Consider the following 13256-nt stretch of genomic DNA (forward strand, 5'->3'; position numbering starts at 1 on the left):
GGACTCAAGAAATCCTCCCACCTGAGCCTCCCAAAGCATTGGGATTACAGTCATGAGCCACCGTGCCCAGCCTTTTTTTTTTTTTTTTTAAGGCTAGTTATGGAAAGCAATTGGAGTGGAGAAGAAACAAAGAAACAAAGAAATCTGTAACTGGTTGTCATCAGTCTGTTGTAAACATCACTGGAGATGGTACTTGGGTGAATGACCATTTGAAAAAAGGTGGGGTGGCTTCCAAGATGGAAGTGATGGCTGGAGAACTTGGCTTGAGCTGGGGTACTTGGAATGGTGTCTTTTTGCCTCCTATCTGTGTGATTTTGGGACACAGCCTCTTTTTTATTAGACTAGTGAATTTTCAAATGCAGATAAGCAAGTCAATTTAAAATGTATTTTTTTGGTCAGGCACTGTGGCTAACGACTGTAATCCCAGCTCTTTGGGAGGTCAAGGTGGGAGGAACTCTTGAGTCCAGGGGTTGGAGAGCAGTCTGGTCAACATAGGAAAACCTCATCTCCACTAAGAATAAATAAACAAATGCTACTACTACTAATAATTAGCTGAGTGTGGTGGCATGGGCCTGTAGTTCCCGCTAGTGGTGGGGCTGAGGCAGTAGGATCCCTTGAGCCCAGGAGGTCCAGGCTGCAGTGAGTTGATAGGGCCACTGCACTCCAGCTTGGGTCAGGGTGTGATCGGTATCTAAAAAACAAACATACAAACAAAAAAGCATTTCTTCAACTTAGTATTTAGCTGGTGTTAAAAACAAAAACATGACTTGATAATTTAAAAGGACTCTAGGCTGGGCGCAGTGACTCCAGCCTGTATCCCAGCGCTTTGGGAGGCCAAGGCAGTAGCATTGCTTGAGCCCAGGAGTTAGAAACCAGCCTCGGCAACATAGCGAGGCCTCATTTCTACAAAACCTAGAAAAATTAGCCAGCAGTAGTGGCGCGCCCCTGTTGTCCCAGCTACTCAGGAGGCTGAGGCAGTAGAATCGCTTGAGACCAGAGGGTCGAGGCTGCAGTGAGCTATGATCACAACACTGCACTGCAGCCTTGGTGACAGAGCGAGACCCTGTCTCAAAACAAACAAACAAACAAACAAAGTAAAAGGACTGTAAATTGTATTCCTAATGAAGTCCTGAATGGAGGGTCTGCTGCTTTTCTGGAAACCTGTGGATTGTTACCTCTACCCCTGCTCGTTTATTTCCACACCCCTTATTTCATTTTCTGTCCCTGGCAAAATGTTTGGTTCAGTGGAGTAAGGACAGACTTCAGTGCGGAGACTCCAGCTCTGCGGTGTTACGTGACCCCACTGTAGGTTCAGCACCTTGCTGATCTGAAATACTTATTCGGTAGTTTTAGGACATAAGATCAAGGGTTCAGCACAACGGCTTGAGACACATATGCGACCCTCAGAGTGTGGATCTGCGAGAATGCAAGCACTCTGGACATGTAGCTGACTTCTTCCCGACTGCACTGCGTGGCCCGCAGGTGAGCGCGGCCCCCAGCCTCGCAGCACCCCAGGTGTGCGGCCGCAGGTGCGCGCCCGCGCGGCTCCCCTCCGCCGAAGGGCGAGGCAGTAGCGCGGCGGGGCGGGGCCGGCCAGAGCGAACCGGCTCCAGCTCCGGGGCCGCGCCCAGGGCGGTCCGCTGGGCACTGCAAGTTCTTGGCGGCTTCCCCGGCCGGAGGAGGCGGCGGCGGCGGCGGCGCCAACAGGCTGAACCCTCTGCGCTCTCCTTCTCCCGCCCTTGGGGGCCTGCTGGCGATTGGCTCCAGAGGAAGGGGTGGAGGCAGCCCCGGCCTGGCCACTGCGGTAGCGGCTTTGAGTGAGTGCGGGAGCTGCAGAGACCGAGACGCTGCGGCTGCCGCAGGAGGAGTTGCAGCCAAACTCGTCGCGACGCCCGGAGGGAGCGTCCCGGGAAGGAGAGGGAGAGGAGGCACTCGCTGAGGAGACGCCGCGGTAGAGGGCGCCTCCGGAGTCGCACCGAACCTGGGCATGCAGGCGACGCCCCCCAGGGGCCGCTCGCGGCTGGACGGCAGCGGGAGAAGTCGCGGAGCGGCGGTCGAGCCCGGCAAGATGAGCGACGAGGGCGGCTCCAACTTCAGGCGGGTGGCGATCCGGCGGAAGTCTAACCCCTCCTACCTGCCGCCCGGGGTCCCCCGGCCCTGGAGCAGTCCTGCGTCGCACCTGGGACGTGCGGGGACGGCTGCCTTCAAGGGCCAGGTGCCCTCAGGCACCACAGGTAAGCGCCTTGGGGCGCGGGGGGAGGGTGGCCCCGGCGCGTAGGTGCGAGTGAGGGACGCTCTCAGCGCCCTGCAGGTGCGCCCTCTCCTCCCGCTGCGGAAGTAACTGGTTCGAGAGACTGGTCGTGGAAGGCTGCGCTCGGCCGCCCACTCCCTTAGCTATGCTGTCCCTTCCCCCAGAGGACCTTGGGCAAGAATCCGCCTACCGCTGAGCTTGCCCTGGAGGTCACTTCTCAGAGAATTCAGAAAGTAAAGGTATAATTCTTTCTTTCTCTCTAACTTTTGTTAGGAATTGGAGAGACCAGTTTTCTAGCTACTGAAGCTTAAGCTGCTTCGCTAAATTCCTGCTTTGGGCAGCCGTGGTGAAGGCCTAATAGGGTGAAGGGGAGGCTGATGTCCACCCAGGTCCGACAACTTAGGTGTGGTGAGCAAACCTCCTTAGTGCCTGGGTTTTCTTAAAGGGACGTTTGACTCCCAGGCTGTGTGTGAAAAGCGCCAAGGAAAGCTGTTCCTGGTATCAGAAAACGGAATCATTATTGCTGTTTTCATGTTAATAGGTTCAGATGTCAGTAATGCGGTGTTGTGATTTCTGAATTCTCATCGAATAAGTCCTCAAGGTGATCTATTCAAGGCGATCTATTCAAGGCCAAATAATCTCCCCCGTCTTGTAAATGTGTTCCTTCTCCCCAGGCGAGTTTGAAACTAGGGATTTCTTTTTTCTTTGATTTGCAAAACTTCATTAAAATCCCCTCCCCTCCTTTATGCGGTAACCAGAGATGTCTGCTATGTAGACCAGCTTACGAGGCAAAACTTCATTTGAGCAGCAGAAATACAAATAATTCTAATTATTTTCACGCATTTCATTCTGATTAAGCAAATATGACGATTTAAATATGACAAATTTTAGAGCTTTTAAATGTTCCCTTTTAGTCCTGGTTCTGAAGTTGTAGTAGGCATAGAGCAGAAAAACATGATGAATTAAAAATATGTAACTACACTAGATAAGGGAAGAAATTGTGAGGTGAGAACATATGTAAACAAGTAACTGAATTACAGTGCCTTCGGTCTTCATTTCCTCGTCTACAGAATAAGGATACTAGTGAAACAGTTTCTGAACTCTCTTCCAGTCTTAGGTGTGATTCGCTCAAATTAATGGGAGGGTGTTGTTTTCTTCCTTATCAAATGAAAATGATTTGCTTTGGATCGAAGGTATTTATTTAATGGTTTTTCAAGTTATTTAATGTACAGAATTTGTGAATCATCAACTGTTTTCTTTTCTTTTCTTTTTTTTTTTTTGAGACGGAGTCTCGCTCTGTCGCCCAGGCTGGAGTGCAGTGGCATGATCTCAGCTCACTGCAACCGCTGCCTCCTGGGTTCAAGCGATTTTCCTGCCTAAGCCTCCCGAGTGGCTGGGATTACAGACGTGCGCCACCATGCCCAACTAATTTTTCTGCTTTTAGTAGTTGCCCAGGCTGGTCTCGAACTCCTGACCTCAAGTGATCCGCCCGCCTCAGCCTCCCAAAGTGCTGGGATTACAGTTGTGAGGCACCGCTCCCGGCCTCAAATTGCTTATCATTTTACTTAAAATCACCTGGCTTAATTACAAACCCATTGAGTAGGTGAAAAGAGGAAGTGCCCTCTTAGCGGTAAGGATAAAAGGGAGTTGTGGCAGTCTACAAATCATTTCTACAAGGTGGCTCTGCTTTTTTTGTTTTCCATTCTCTCTCTCTCTCTCTCTTTTTTTTTTTTTTTGAGACGCAGTTTTGCTCTTGTCCTGCAGGCTGGAGTGCAGTGGCGCAATCTCGGCTCACTGCAACCTCTGCCTCCTGATTTCAAGATTCTCCTGCCTCAGCCTCCTGAGTCGCTAGGGTTACAGATGCCTGCCACCACGCACAGCTCATTTTTGTACTTTTAGTAGAGACGAGGTTTCACCATGTTGGCCAGGCATTTTTTTTTTTTTAAGAGACGGGTTGCTTGGCACGGGAGCTCACGCCTGTAATCCCAGCACTTTGAGAGACCGAGGGGGAGGATCGCTTGAGCCCAGGAGTTTGAGACCAGCCTGGGAACATTTCAAAACGCCGTCTCTACAAAAAATGACCCGGTGCAGGCTGAAGTGGGAGGATCCCTTGAGCTCAGGAGGTGGAGGCTGCAGTGAGCCATGATCGTTTCACTGTATTCCAGCCTGGGCAACAGAGTGAGACCTTATCTCAAACAGAGAGAGAGAGAGAGGGAGAGAGAGAGAAGGGGAGAGGGGAGTCAGAGAGAGATGGAGTCTCACTGTGTTGCCCAGGCTAAGGCTGGAGTGCTATGGCTATTCGTAGGTACAATCGTAGCTCACTACAGCTTTGAACTTATGGGCTCAAAGCTATCCTTCTGCCTCAGTCTCCTAAGTAGATGGGTCTACAGGCACACACCAATTTTTTTTTTTAATTCAGAGAAAACCCAGAGCAGTTTTTTTTAAATGGAGAACCTAGCAATACCTTTTCTAGGTGTGTTACATTGTATCAATATTGTTAACTGGCTGAAACTCAAAATTCTTGTTGCTATTTTCAGGGTCAAAAAGTAATTATCTTAATAGATACAGCCGTTCCCCTTTCCATAATAAAATTTGTAGTATCTGTGAGAGAATGATCTAGTGTTTTGAGAAGTACTCTCAAACTACTGGATGACCACACCCTGTTCACTTTGGGAAGGGTAAAAACTATTTTAGAAAGTGCTTTCTTCTGTGACTCAAATCTGCCTCACTATTAGTTCAATAGTCTCATTGAACTATTTATCATTAGATAATTCTGTTCCTCCCCCCTCATCAAAAAGTAAACCAGATTTAAATTACTGAAAAGTGCCAGTTCATTCTATAGCACCTAGAAAAATATTTATATATGAAAACCACAAAATTTAAACGCATTACAAAGTAGGCATTACTCAATTGAAACATTACTTTCCCTTTTAAAGAAGAAGCAACAAAAACTGAAAACTCAAGAACTTGCCAGATAATTGTGCTTAGCATTGTTGTGTCATGTTCTATGGTTTTAAACCCTGCTGTTTTTAGAGTTCTATGCTTTTTGGCAAAAATAATAAACTGTACCAACTGTATCCTTCGTGTATTCCTGAATGTGAAGCTCCCCGTTTAAGTGAAACAGAAAGGTGAAGCAAGTAAGACATAGGCTTTGGGGTTATATAGCACTCACGTTCTAGTCCCTCTTACATAGCTAGCTGTGTGAATTGGACTGTCTCTTAATTTCTAAGTTTCTTCATCTGGACAATGGAGATAACAGTCCTTATAATCAGTGCAGTGGTGCATTCCTGTAGTCTCAGCTACTTGGGAGGCTGAGACAGGAGAATCACTACAAGCCATGAGATTGAGGATGAAGTATGCTATGATTGAACCCATGAATAGCTACTGCACTCCAGCCTGAGCAACATAGCAATACACCATCTCTTTTTTTTTTTTTTTTTTTTTTGAGACTGAGTCTTAATCTGTTGCCAGGCTGGAGTGCAGTGGCGTGATCTTGGCTCACTGCAACCTCCACCTTCCAGGTTCAAGTGATTCTCCTGCCTCAGCCTCCCAAGTAGCTGGGACTACAGGCACATGCCACCACACCCAGCTAATTTTTATATTTTTAGTAGAGACGGGGTTTCACCATGTTGGCTAGGATGGTCTTGATCTCTTGCCCTTGTGATCCTCCCGCCTCAGCCTCGCGAAGTGCTGGGATTACAGGTGTGAGCCAATGTGCCTGGCCAAGACTCCCTCTCTTAAACACACACACACACACACACACACACACACACACACACACACACACACACATACCCCAACAAACAGTACTTAATAAGACTGCTGGCAGGATTAAGTAAAATTGTATAGGTAAATGTCTGACACAAAGCAAACAGTATCATCACAAGGAGTCATTATTTTTACTCATCTCTGTGTCCCCAAAAGTCTACCACTAGTACTGACATATAGGAGACATTCTATAGATACTTAAATAAATTAATGAATTAATGCTGTCCCCCGTGATGTTCATAATAGCTACTGTTCATTGAATGCATTTTCTTTTCTTTTTCTTTTTTTTTTGAGACAGAGTTTCGCTCTTGTTGCCCAGATTGGAGTGCAATGGCACGATCTTGGCTCACTGCAACCTCCACCCCCTGGGTTGCAGCAATTCTCCTGCCTCAGCCTCCCAAGTAGCTGGGATTACAGGCACCTGCCACCATGCCCAGCTAATTTTCATACTTTTGATAGAGACAGGGTTTCACCACAGTGGCCAGGCTGGTCTCAAACTCCTGACTTCAGATGATCCACCTGCCTCGGCCTCCTAAAGTACTGGGATTATAGGCTTGAGCCACCGCAACTGGCTATTGAATGCATTTTCTTTTCTTTTTTTTTTTTTTGAGACAGAGTTTCACTCTTGTTGCCCAGGCTGGAGTGCAATGGCTTGATCTCGGCTCACAGTAACCTCCGCCTCCCGGGTCCAAGTGATTCTCCTGCCCCTGCCTCCCAAGTAGCTGGGTTCACAGGCATGTGCCACCATGCCCGGCTCATTTTGTATTTTTGGTAGAGACAGGGTTTCTCCATGTTGGTCACGCTGGTCCTGAACTCCTGACCTCAGGTGATCCGCCCGCCTCGGCCTCCCAAAGTGCTGGGATTACAGGCGTGAGCCACTGCACCCGGCCTATTGAATGCATTTTCTACACTGAGAACTGTATTGTGGTACACACAAATATGCTTGTGTATAAATTTATAGCAATTCTACCAAGTAGGTACCATTATGCTCATTTTACAACTGAAAATTTGAGACAGAGAGTTTTACTAACTGGCTTGGCATTATTAACTGGTAGTTGATTAGTCAGGATTCAAACGTAAGTGCGTTTGGCATCAGAAGCAGCGCTCTGACCATATTCATAAAGTAGTCTCTTTGGAAAATGAGTTCGCTTCTTTAGTCCTAGTCCTAAGCAAGTTGCTAAGAAGTGCTATGAGAGCAAAGAGGGTAAAAGACACCAGGTTGTCTTTAGGCATGGAGTAGGGGGAACATTTTGACTATTGTGGCCCCATACATTTAAAGATCTAGAAGTCATTTGGTTACCCTCTCTCAAAGTGGTCTTTTCCATTATAAAAAATTCATACATTCAGGCCAGGCATGGTGGCTCACGCCTGTAATCCCAGCACTTTGGGAGGCCGAGGTGGGTGGATCACGAGGTCAGGAGATCGAGACTATCCTGGCTAACACAGTGAAACCCCGTCTCTATACAAAAAACTAGCCGGGCGTGGTGGTGGGCGCCTGCAGTCCCAGCCACTCTGGAGGCTGAAGCAGGAGAACGGCGTGAACCCAGGAGGCGGAGCTTGCAGTAAGCCGAGATTGCACCACTGCACTCTAGCCTGGGTGACAGAATGAGACTCTGTCTCAAAAAAAAAAAAAAAAAAAACACACACACACACATTCAAAGGAATATAAATACAGGCACACACAAAGTAAGTTTAAAAATTCTTTGTTAAGTCTACTGTATCAGTTTAGTCCATTTCTAAGTACTGTTACACTTGGATTTATTTCTGCCTTCTTATTTCATGCTGTATTTGGCCCAGATTTTTTTAAGCCTTTTTCTTTTCTATAGTTGAATATCTGAAGCCCTTGAGGGTAGAGGAGAGTCTCTTTTTTAAAAAAATTTATTTATTTTTGAGACAGGATCTTGCTCTGTCACCTAGAGTGCAGTGGCATAATTAGAGCTCACTGCAGACTCGAACACCAGGCTCAAGCGATCCTCCTGCCTCAGCCTCCCAAAGTGCTGGGACTACAGGTGTGAAGCACCACACTTGGCCAGAGAGTGTGTCTATTGAATGTTCCTGCTGACTCATTCAAGGTGGCTTATTACCTTACTATTCCTTAGTTTTATGGGAATTCTTAAGGGTCTGTATTGAAGATGCCTTTCTGTAGCAAATATTTGTTTTTACTTTCAACCCAGCTTTAATTTAATAGCCGGCATTTCCCTAACTTCAGGGTAGTGTAGTGTAGGTTTGCTTAGGGGACGCTTATTTTTCCACTTAGGCTTGGTATAGGTCTACAGATTTTCTCAGTTTGCTTTGGTGGAAGGCAGTTTTTTTTTTTTTAATAGAAGGTAGCTTGAGAAAAATCTGCCTTACAGTGTTCCCTTTGTTTTTGAGATGGAGTCTCACCCTGTCGCCCGGGCTAGAGTGCAGTGGTACCATCTCAGCTACTGCAACCTCCGCCTCCCGGGTTCCAGCGATTCTCTTGCCTCAGCCTCCTGAGTAGCTAGAAGCGTGCGCCACCACGCCCGGCTAATTTTTGTATTTTTTAGTAGAGGCGGGGTTTCATCATATTGGCCAGGTTGGTCTCGAACTCCTGACCTCATGATCCGCCCGCTTCAGCTTCCCAAAGTGCTGGGATTACTGCAACCTCCACCTCCCAGGTTCAAACCGTTCTCCTGCCTCAGCCTCCTGATTAGCTGGGATTACAGCATCTGCCACCACACCTGGCTAATTTTTGTATTTTTGTAGAGATGGGGTTTCACCATGGTGGCCAGGCTGGTCTACAACTTCTGACCTCAAGTGATCCGCCCACTTCAGCCTCCCAAAGTGCTGGGATTACAGGCGGGAGCCACCGTGCCTGGCCCAGTGCTCCCTTTTATGGAACCTTAGTCCCAGGCCTCAGGTTCTGCTCTTTCCTATTGTGAAAACCCAAGGCCGAAACTTCGGTCCTCTGCAAGGCTTTTAGTCCCCTAGGCTTTCAGGTTCCTGGCAATGGCTTTGCCTCTTGGGCAGTGTGGTCTTACAAGTTAGTTACTTGTGTTTAGGTTTCGGATTCTTTTTTTTTTTTTTTTTGCTTCCCTTTGGGCACCTCCTTTATTTTGTTATGAGCTCAGCAATGCATTTGTTGTATCTGAGCAGCTGAATATCTGTTTTAATTTATTCAACATCTGGGTGCTTTGCGGTGAGGGACTTTTTACATTATTTACTTGGTAAACTTTCTATATAAGTACAGTTTTGTTTTGTTTTTTCCTGGTACTCACCATGGCTGGAATGCTTACATTTTCAACATATACTCCAGTATCCTGAGAACTTCTAGAATACTAATTTCATCTTCGGGGAAGAGGGATAGAAATTTTGGTAAGAGCAATACAAAAAAGTACTATTTATTGAATTCTGGCACTGAACCAGGACTATGTGTATTTTACCTCTAGTTCTTATAACAACCCTGAAAAAATAGGTAGTATTATTACAATTTTAGGGAAGGAAAAAACCGAAGTTTCAGAAAGTCCTTTTGCAGTACCCTGCACCTGGTAAATTTTGGAGGCAGGATTCAGACTTATGTCACTAGCTTCAGTGCTTTCATGCCTGTTAACACCTGTTCTTAAGGTTTACCAGGGCTTTGAGTGGCCAAACGTAAAGCAATACCTATAGGTCATTTGCATTTATATGTTAGAGCTCATGTTATTTGTAACATTAACAAATCTATATTATATTTTTATATAAAAGTATCTTTAGCATTATTAGAATCATACAATGTTCTAAACAAGTAAAGATTTACATTAAAATGATGGATGGTATGCATGTACATGAATATCATTAATTATCAATAATGCTTCTTAGAAGCTCCTTAAAGATGGGCTCTGAAATTGGAACCAGGAAAGGTTTCTTTTTTTTTTTTTTTTTTTTTTTTTGAGACGGAGTCTCGCTCTGTCGCCCAGGCTGGAGTGCAGTGGCCGGGTCTCAGCTCACTGCAAGCTCCGCCTCCCGGGTTCACGCCATTCTCCTGCCTCAGCCTCCGGAGTAGCTGGGACTACAGGCGCCCGCCACCTCGCCCGGCTAGTTTTTTGTATTTTTAGTAGAGACGGGGTTTCACCATGTTAGCCAGGATGGTCTCGATCTCCTGACCTTGTGATCCGCCCATCTCGGCCTCCCAAAGTGCTGGGATTACAGGCTTGAGCCACCGCGCCCGGCCGAAAGGTTTCTTATATTTCCTTCCAAGAACAGTTTAAAGAGCAGTCAGTGTTTTTTTTGTTTTGTTTTGTTTTTTAAGAAGGAGTTTCACTTTTGTTGCCCAGGCTGGAGTGCAATGGAGCGAACTCAGCTCACCACAACCTCCATCTCCCGGGTTCAAGCGATTCTGTTGCCTGAGCCTCCTGAGTAGCTGGGATTACAGGCAAGCGTTACCATGCCTGGCTAATTTTGTATTTTTAGTAGAGACGGGGTTTCTCCATGTTGGTCAGGCTGGTCTCGAACTCCCGACCTCAGGTGACCCACCAGCCTCGGCCTCCCAAAGTGCTGGGATTACAGGTGTGAGCCACCGCGCCTGGCCTAGTCAGTGGTCTTTTAATGAATAGCCATGTAAACTTGTGGACCTAAGAACACTGAGAGAGACTCTTATTCCACAGTCACCTGCTTGCTTGCATTCCTTTTCTCTGCTGAAGGAAATCTAGGTTCATGGTTTTAACTGGTGACAGAGGAGAGGAACTGGAACTTGTTGAGGGAACGGGAACTTGATTGGGGGGCTGCCTGCGTCCACTTGCTGTTGGAGTCAGTCCTTTTTTAGGGAGATAACATACATATAGTTCTGGTTCAGAACCAGAATTCAATCAGTAGTAATTATTTGTATTGCTCTTACTGAAATCTCTTTTTTTTCAAATATGCATTTGCTGGAAAATTGATTGAAAAAGGATTAGAACATGATGCATTTATTTTTTATTTTATTTTATTTTTTTATTTTTTGAGACGGAGTTTCGCCCTTGTTGCCCAGGCTGGAGTGCAGTGGCGCGATCTTGGCTCACCGCAACCTCTGCCTCCTGGGTTCAAGTGATTCTCCTGCCTCATCCTCCTGAGTAGCTGGGATTACCAGCATGCACCACCACGCCTGGCTAATTTTGTATTTTTAGTAGAGACAGGGTATCTCCATGTTGGTCAGGCTGGTCTCGAACTCCTGACCTCAGGTGATCCACCTGCCTCGGCCTCCCAAAGTGCTGGGATTACAGGCGTGAGCCACTGTGCCCAGCCTACATGATGCATTTAAATATATGGATGTGGGGCCAGGCGTAAAAAGGTCTATTAGATAATGCTGATGATCTGCTTGGTTTCCAGATGTCATTCTGCCAACTGTATCAGAATTACTTGGGATTGCTAATTAAAAATTCCTAGCCACACCCTTGACATAATGACTCAGAATCTGAGGGGGTAGGGTTAAAGAAGCTGTATTTTTTTTTTTTTTTTTGAGACAGAGTCTTGTTCTGTCACCCAGGCTGGAGTGCAGTGGCGTGATCTTGGCTCACAGCAACCTCTGCCTCCCAGGTGTAAGCAGTCCTCTGCCTCAGCCTCCCAAGTAGCTGGTATTATAGGCGCCTGCCACCATGCCTAGCTAATTTTTTTTTTTCTTTTTTTTTTTTTTTTTGAGATGGAGTCTTGCTCTGTCGCCCAGGCTGGAGTGCAGTGGTGCGATCTCGGCTCACTGCAAGCTCCTCCTCCTCCTGGGTTCATGCCATTCTCCTGCCTCAGCCTCCAGAGTATCTGGGACTACAGGCACCTACCACCACGCCCAGCTAATTTTTTGTATTTTTAGTAGAGATGGGGTTTCATTGTGTTAGTTAGGATGGTCTCGATCTGACCTCGTGATCCACCCGCTGCGGCCTCCCAAAGTGCTGGAATTACAGGCGTGAGCCACTGCACCCGGCCAATTTTTGTATTTTTAGTAGAGATGGGGTTCCACCATCTTGGCCAGGCTGGTCTTGAACTCCTGATCTCGTGATCCACTTGCCTTGGCCTCCCAAAGTGCTGGGATAACAGGCGTGAGCCACCACGCCCAGCCAAGAAGCTGTATTTTTAACAAGTGCCCAGACGATCCTGATGTACAACCCGGTTTATAAGCTTCTGTGCATTCCCAAACATGGGTAAACCCCACTTTCGTCCTGAGGACAGGTAGCCAAGATTTGCTTGGAATAAGACAAGGAGTGTTATAGATAGTCCCTCAATACATAATCTGGGCCCTCTGTACTTCCTGGCAGACTTTTTGCTCATTTCTGTTTGATTCCTAATTGCATTTTTTGTATCTGTTACAGGTCTTTCCTACTTTGTTGTTTTGTCTCAACTCCACCTTCTCTCTCTTGAAGTAGACCTGAATTTGTGCCGATATACAATTTTTATCAGACTGGGGTATCTGAAGTGAGCTCAACTGACCTGTCACTTCAGACTTGATTTATAATCTCCTTTATTGCAGCCCTCTCCTTTTCCTAATCTGGCAGGTAAACCCAGTCCTCAGAGACATTTCTCCTCTGTTACCTTCCATGGTTTGCCCCTTTATTCTCATTTATAGGGTATTTTTTCCCCTCCCGTCCCCCAGTGAGGTAATCCTAGACTTTATTTATTTATTTATTTATTTATTTATTTATTTTTGATACAGAGCCTCCCTTTGTTACCCAGGCTAGAGTGCATCTTGGCTCCCTGCAACTTTCACCTCCCAAGTTCAAACAATTCTCCTGCCTCAGCCTCCTGAGTAGCTGGGATTACAGGCCACACCATCACGGCCAGCCAATTTTTTTTTTTTTTCTGAGACGGAGTTTCGCTGTCGTTGCCCAGGCTGGAGTGCAATGGTGCGATCTCAGCTCACCGCAACCTCTGCCTCCCAAGTTCAAGCGATTCTCCTGCCTCAGCCTCCTGAGTAGTTGGGATGACAGGCATGCGCCACCATACCCGGCTAATTCTATATTTTTGGTAGAGACGGGGTTTCTCCATGTTGGTCAGGCTGGTCTTGAACTCTCAACCTCAGGTGATCTGCCCACCTTGGCCTCCCGAAGTGCTGGGTTTACAGGTGTGAGCCACCGCACCTAGCCTAATTTTTTAATTTTTAGTAGAGATGGGGTTTCGCCGTGTTGGCCAGACTAGTTTTGAATTCCTGGCTTTGAATGATCCACCTGCCTCAACCTCACCATCCTCCCAGTGACTTAACTTACTGTGTGGGACCTCCCTTGCTGCCCTCACTTCTTCATCATCCTCACCACTTCCTTGTCTTCTTTTGGACTGA

General features: G+C 46.7%; 1 protein-coding gene across 1 annotated transcript in view; it reads left to right on the plus strand.

The window, feature by feature from the left end:
• The first annotated feature begins 72 nt into the window (after positions 1 to 72).
• FGD4 (FYVE, RhoGEF and PH domain containing 4) overlaps positions 73 to 13256 on the plus strand; it is a 266934-nt gene continuing 253750 nt past the window's right edge. The window contains exon 1 of the mRNA XM_001084734.4: positions 73 to 2234. Coding sequence (XP_001084734.3) covers positions 1988 to 2234 — 247 coding nt within the window. The 5' untranslated portion in view covers positions 73 to 1987. The remainder of the gene's footprint in view (positions 2235 to 13256) is intronic.

Source organism: Macaca mulatta, chromosome 11 (assembly GCF_049350105.2).
Source record: "Macaca mulatta isolate MMU2019108-1 chromosome 11, T2T-MMU8v2.0, whole genome shotgun sequence".
NCBI lineage: Eukaryota > Metazoa > Chordata > Mammalia > Primates > Cercopithecidae > Macaca > Macaca mulatta.